This window comes from Nicotiana sylvestris, chromosome 1, assembly GCF_000393655.2.
Source record: "Nicotiana sylvestris chromosome 1, ASM39365v2, whole genome shotgun sequence".
NCBI lineage: Eukaryota > Viridiplantae > Streptophyta > Magnoliopsida > Solanales > Solanaceae > Nicotiana > Nicotiana sylvestris.
In genome coordinates this window covers 6435946-6442349 of record NC_091057.1, presented here as the reverse complement: position 1 = coordinate 6442349, position 6404 = coordinate 6435946, and the positions used below count along the sequence as shown (strand labels likewise).

At 32.9% G+C, this 6404-nt stretch overlaps 2 protein-coding genes across 2 annotated transcripts; both read left to right on the top strand.

The window, feature by feature from the left end:
* The first annotated feature begins 3123 nt into the window (after window positions 1–3123).
* Window positions 3124–4433, top strand: LOC104241470 (uncharacterized). Its single transcript, XM_009796412.1, has 3 exons — window positions 3124–3418; window positions 3588–3792; window positions 3974–4433. Exons 1-3 carry the CDS (start codon window positions 3124–3126, stop codon window positions 4431–4433), a joined length of 960 nt encoding a protein of 319 aa, XP_009794714.1.
* Window positions 4434–4454: 21 nt separating this feature from the next.
* On the top strand, window positions 4455–5994 carry LOC104241469 (uncharacterized). Its single transcript, XM_009796411.2, has 3 exons — window positions 4455–4527; window positions 4737–5347; window positions 5551–5994. The coding sequence occupies exons 1-3, from the start codon at window positions 4455–4457 to the stop codon at window positions 5992–5994; spliced, it is 1128 nt and encodes a 375-aa protein (XP_009794713.2).
* Window positions 5995–6404: the final 410 nt, after the last annotated feature.

Below are 6404 nucleotides of genomic sequence, written 5' to 3'. Positions count from 1 at the left end.
TCAATAGACTCATAATAGAATAACAACAATATAAGAAGTACGAAATAGATGGATGGCATAACAATAACCGGCAGATAAAGCCCTGCATTAGTAGATAACCAGTAGCAGCCAAAGACTAACACCTAATTAGCTAGTCTCACTCTAGTGCGCTGTATAAATATTCACAACTTCTCCCTAACCTACAACCTTAATGCTCGACCTCCACAATTCTCTGTCAAGGGCCATGTCCTCAGTAATCCTAAGTCGCGCCAAGTCCTGTCTGATCACCTCTCCCCAATACTTCTTAGGTCGCCCTCTACCTCTCCTCATGCCCACCACAACCAGTCGCTTACACCTCCTCACCGGTGCATCAGTGCTCCTCCTCTGAATGTGCCCGAACCATCTGAATGTGCCCGAATAACGTATACATCAAGGATAAAATATCAAACATAACACCACTTTTATAAGCAAAAGCATAAACTTGCAACAACAAAGAGAAACTTATGGCATGGAATTCCTTTGATAAGCAGTAGTGAAACCTATGGCACGTGTTGAGACCAGATATACAACAGTGGAGACGGCGTTTTTATTTCTGTCATTGGTAAAACTCCATGACGATGACGAATTTGTTGGAAGATGACCAATTATAAAATCCATATTTCTTCATCCGAAGAATATTTATGCATATCCATTTAGTTTATGCATAAACATTCCAAATGTACTCTAATAGATAAAATATATAGTCGCACACACTACTATTTTTTTTTCATATTGCAGTCCATATATCTATAGCGTCTACGCAACATATTTAAAAGATAAGTTAAATACAAAAAATAATATACGTATTATTTTTCTGAGACTTTGATTTTATCCATCACGTAGAATACAAGCTAGAGACAACACCAAAAGGTTGATATTGCACGATTGTACGCCTGTGTACCTTGTGCAATTCTGATGTATTTCACCTTTTTAATGGTGTTGCTAATTAACTAATTGCCTAATTTATGCTACAATTTGTCTAACTTAAATCTCTTTATTACAAAGGTCTCATCAAACAATCTTAATTCTGATCAAGTAATCTTAAGCAGGTGCTATTTGTTGCCTTTCGCAAACAGTGCTAATACATGTAGCCAATAATCTAAATTTTTATTTTCTTCCTTAATAGCTATTTATTAAAATGGATAAGTGTTTATGCATGACTTCAATTTATGAATATTTAGGGCATTACATGTTTAAAAATAATAGCATTCGCGTGCTTCTTTGTATACCGTATTTTTCATATAACATTTTCTTATAAAAGTTTGCATTTAATATTCTTCGCGCAACGCGCGGGTACAAATACTAATTCCTAAAGAACAATAACTCTGTGTGGATCCGAAGCTCATATTAAACATATTAAAAACAAAAATAATATTTAAAAACCGACCCTTATAGGTCATCTTATCAATCACCCCCAAATTTTTAGCTGAATGAATAGGCTTCTGGCTAAACTTGTTCTAAGTTTTAATTTACGCACTAACATTAAAGGCTCTTTTGGTATAGGGAATAAGGAATAATTAATTACGAAATAAAATTTAAGAAGAGTTTATCCCATGTTTGGTTGGGTGAAAATTACGGTATAATTAATCCAAGAATTAATTATCTTAGAATTGTAATTTTTTTATCCCCATAAAAAAGGTGGAATAACTAATCCCGAAATAATTAATTCTGAGATAATTCTTTCCAACCAAACGACCCCTAAGGGTTTAATTCATTGGATACTGTATAATACAACCATTGGAAAACAGACATCATCAAAGAAAAAGAAGGTCAAAACCTGAAACTACAAAAGGAAAAAGAGAAATTAAATTTGTCAGGTATATTTAAATTTCGAATCACTTTTAAATATACCAATAATCCACGACATAATTCAAGAATTTAATAAATAGTAAAAAGTGCTGGGAATCTGTTTTGTCTTCAACTAAAATTCAGTTATGTGCAGTATTGAATAGTTCATGTTGTTAGCTTGGTTATGAACTTCTGAAATCTGAGTCTTACTCTTTCAGTTAATGCAAGATTGGTTTCATGTGGTTAAAATTGGTTTATCACTACTGAAGGTTGTTTGTTAGGTTTAAATTATCTTTGCTTGATTCAATAATGAAAAGTGTTTCAACATTATTCCTTCAATCAAAGTTTAGATCTTTTTTTCTTAAAAAGAAAAAGAAAACGTTGAGCATGTAATGGAAACAGTGCTACTGCTTTACTTGAGTGTTAGTTCATGAAATTAATGTGTAATTTTGATTTGATATTGGCATGTGGAGGACAAAGCTAAGCAGTAATTAGATTTGATCACCATTTTATCAAATCCATCAGTGACTAGATTTCAAGCCAATCGGGCAGTAATGAAAAGAGTAACGGGATCCCTGCTGGTTAAATCAATTAGTCCAAACGGGGTTAGAATCAGGCCACAACACTTCACATAATTGTAATTGATATTTAGAAGTTGTATAGTAATTTATCTAGTGCACCAAGTGCAATCAACAGTATTATGTAATATCATTTCTTATTTTTAGTTGTAATATAATTAAAGTTTGTGGTGTGAGTTTCTGTCCATGTTGTACATCTTTCTTTTGATTAGCTCATTTCTTGTTTCAGCTATTTATTTTAAAGCCCATATGATTCTGTATGATCCTTGTTTTAAAATGAGATTTTTTCCTAGTTATACCATATATGAAACCTTATTACCAAAAATGTTCATAATTTGTTAATTACCCGTCCAGTCCACACTTTTACTACAATTTATATACCAATCCATAATTAGGAAGATTCTGCCATTTAAAACGCGCTAAAAAGAAGGCACGAAATCTGCGTTTGATTCTTTCCACATTAAATTCAAATTTTGAAACGGAAAGAGATCTCATTGCTGCATAATTCTCTCATTCACTACAATTCTAAAACAACACAAGTTTCATAAGCTCCAGTAGTCAAATTGCTTTTACAAATTCTACAACGCAATATAAATTGTAGAATTCAAAATTGTTCTTCATCGACCTCAGTACTCAAATTGTCGAACCTATATCTGTTCTTCATCTTTTTTCTGTCAACTACACGAAATCATGACAAAAATTCCAATAATGCTAAAATTAAATGGAAATTGGGATCACTATGGCAGATTTAAAGATTTTGAAGTTGATGCCATTGTGGTATGAGAATGCAAGCTACGGAATTCTGATTTCTACAATTGCAGAACAATTATCGATTGATACATCAGATAAAATTGTAGAAATCAAATACATTGTGAACGACAATTGTCCTCCAATAGAGATTAGGAATGATATGGGGGGTCGTGTGTATATGGAGACCAAAAAGGAGAATAAGAACTTAGGTTCGTATCCTTTATGTATAAGCGTAAGAGATTTTAATATGGAATTGGCAATCACCAACGATAGCACAAGTGCAGGTATGTTTAATTCGACATTGCAGAGAGTTATTGTGTTAGTGTGTTATCTACAATATTACAACATTTATCTACAAATTAACTATATTAAACAATGTACTGAAGCTCATAAAGCAATGTTGTTTTCAAAATTATCTACATAGTTACTACATTTATCTCTATGTTGCTGCAGGTTCGTCTGGATCCCTAAACTTACTTGAATTTCCATCCTCACCAGCTACAGAGGAATATCAAAGTGAAATAATAACTAAATCTACGCAAACATATATTGAAGAAGGACAAGTTTATCAGGACAAGCAAACTGTAGCTGCTGCAATGAAGAATTTTTCTGTGATGCACAAGTTCCAGTTCAGAGTAAAAAGATCTAGTCATAGAAGGTATGAATTTATTTGTGGAGAATATATCAGTAAAAGCAGTGTTTTAGTGAAGATATGTGGTTTTTATAAATTGTAGTTAAACTGTAGTTATTTGTAGTTTTTAACGAATTTGTGTTAAAGCAGTCTTTTTTGTTGCTTCTACATCTATAGCATGTATTAAATATTATTTTTTTTTTTGTAGCTACTGCCTTATATGTGTTGCTGAAAACTGTAAATGGCACTTCAAGGCAACGTCAATTAATGATTCGGTAATATTCAAGATAAGGAGTTTCAGCCGACAACACACATGCTCCTTATTAGACGAAACATTCATACAGCGCAAATGTACTGCAGCTGTAGTTGGTAGCATGGTCGTTCCAAAGTATTGTGATCCTAAGACTGTTTACACACCAAAGGACATACAAACTGACGTGTTATCCGAACATGGACTGAACCTAAGCTACATGCAAGCATGGAGAGCCAAGGAAAAGGCTTTACAATTTTTGAGAGGGAATCCGTCTGACTCCTACAGCAAACAATTACCCAAATATTTTTATATTCTTGAGGAGACTTATCCTGGTTTTGTTGTTAAATTGAAGAAGGCAGCAGATGATTGCTTCTTATACGCATTTGTTGCTCTTTGTACATCAATAAGTGGTTGACAACATTGTAGGCCAGTAGTAATGGTTGATGGGACATTCTTAAAGTCAGCCTACAGGGGGATTATGCTTACAACAAGTACCATGAATGCAGCAGGTAAATAATGTAATAATTTTGTAGTTATTTTGTAGGCAGTCTATAAAATGTAGTTAAATTGTAGTTATATTGTAGTTATTTTGTAGCTAAAGGAAAAACATGTAGATAAATTGTCTATATTCTGAATATATATTGCAGTTGTTATTTAATTATATTTTTATATACCTTTTCAGGTCTTCCAATTAATATTTTATGAATTAAAAATGTAGGTACTATATTTCCCTTGGCATATGCTGTGGTTGATTCTGAAAACGACGCGTCTTGGAAGTGGTTCTTTGAGCAATTCAAGGAGGCATATGGTGAAAGACCTTCAATGTGTGTTGTTTCAGATAGGAATGAGAGTATACTGAAGGCAACATCAATTGTCTATCCGGGCATGCCACACTACTCTTGCATGTGGCATATTTGGACAAATATAAGGTCCAAATTCAAGAAGGGACATTTACAATTACATGAATTGTACTTTGATACAGCACGGTCATACACTCTGGATGAATTTAATAAAAGGATGTTGAAGATTGAAGAGGTAGACCCGCGTGTGAAATCTTACCTATATGATATTGGCTATCATAGATGGACAAGAGTACATGCAACGGTGAATAGAACTTTTACTATGACATCAAACATTGTCGAGTCGTTGAATGCTGTAACAAAAGAGGCAAGAGAGCTGCCAATATATGATCTATTAGAGTATATGAGGACGCTTCTTGAACATTGGACGAAAGAGAAGTTATTGAAGGCAAAGGGTACTTTCACATGCCTTGGGTACAAATTCAACAAAGAATTGGATGAAAACAATATATTATCTCAGAAACTAAGGGTAAGATCTGTTTGTTTTGTGCAAAAAAAATAAATTGCTTAATATGCATTGTTTCCAGATTGTAGATAAATTGTAGTCAAATTGTGGATAATTGTAGATTGTAGATAAGTTGTAATGTATTTGTAGCTGATTTGTAGGTAAGTTTTGGATAATTCTTTTTAATAATTGATATATTATTATTAATGTTTGTTCTTCAATTATAGGTGAGGGCTTCAACAAATCATTTATATACTGTGTTAGATGGTGTGAAGCGGTACATTGTGTGTCTAGAAACCAAGAAATGTAGCTGCGGAAAATTTCAACTTGATGAACTTCCATGTGCGCATGCTTTGGCAGCATTAAGGCATAGGAAGGAAACATACGAAAACTATTGCTCTCCGTATTACACAAGGAAGAGCCTTCTGCTTACCTATGAAATGCCAGTAAATCCTCTTCCTGATGAAAGCAAATGGGATGTGCCACAATATATTTTGGATGAGGTAGTAAAGCCACCAGCGGGAGATAAAAGGCAGCCAGGGAGACCTCACAAGGAAAGATATAAAACATTTGATGAAATAAAGTCAGAGAAGTACAAGGTGTCATGTGGAAATTGTGGAGGTGAAGGGCATACCAAAAGAACTTGCAAGAATGCGCCCAAAAAGAAATGAATATCATGTAGTTAGAATAATTATTCAAAATAAATGTTAGTGAGTTCAAATTATCTGATTTTTTTGTGTAATCGTTCAAGTTTTTGAAGATGATAATGAAGTATACTACAATTTGTGTATTTGCGTTTAATATGATTTTATGTATTCTGTCAGGCATCTAAATTTGTCTTTTCTATAGCTTAGTTAAACTTTAATATTTACTATATACAAAACAACTAATATTAATGAAGAATTCATTCAATGTAAAATGTTTGCAGATTGTAGTTAAAATGTACTTTAAATGTAGTCTAATTGTAGTCCTGTTAATAATTTGTAGATGATTTGTAGTTAAAATGTAGTTAAAATGTAGTTTAAATGTAGTTAAATTGTTGTATTGTTAATAATTTGTAGATGATTTATAGATTAATTGT

Bases quoted from the DNA above. Each gene is read 5' to 3' on its own strand.
- LOC104241470 (XM_009796412.1), top strand. From the start codon at position 3,124: ATGGCAGATTTAAAGATTTTGAAGTTGATGCCATTGTGGTATGAGAAT. The intron at 3,419-3,587 runs GTATGTTTAATT...ATGTTGCTGCAG, and splicing joins CAACGATAGCACAAGTGCAG to GTTCGTCTGGATCCCTAAAC. The intron at 3,793-3,973 runs GTATGAATTTAT...TTTTTTTTGTAG, and splicing joins AAAAGATCTAGTCATAGAAG to CTACTGCCTTATATGTGTTG.
- LOC104241469 (XM_009796411.2), top strand. From the start codon at position 4,455: ATGGTTGATGGGACATTCTTAAAGTCAGCCTACAGGGGGATTATGCTT. The intron at 4,528-4,736 runs GTAAATAATGTA...TTAAAAATGTAG, and splicing joins AAGTACCATGAATGCAGCAG to GTACTATATTTCCCTTGGCA. The intron at 5,348-5,550 runs GTAAGATCTGTT...CTTCAATTATAG, and splicing joins TATTATCTCAGAAACTAAGG to GTGAGGGCTTCAACAAATCA.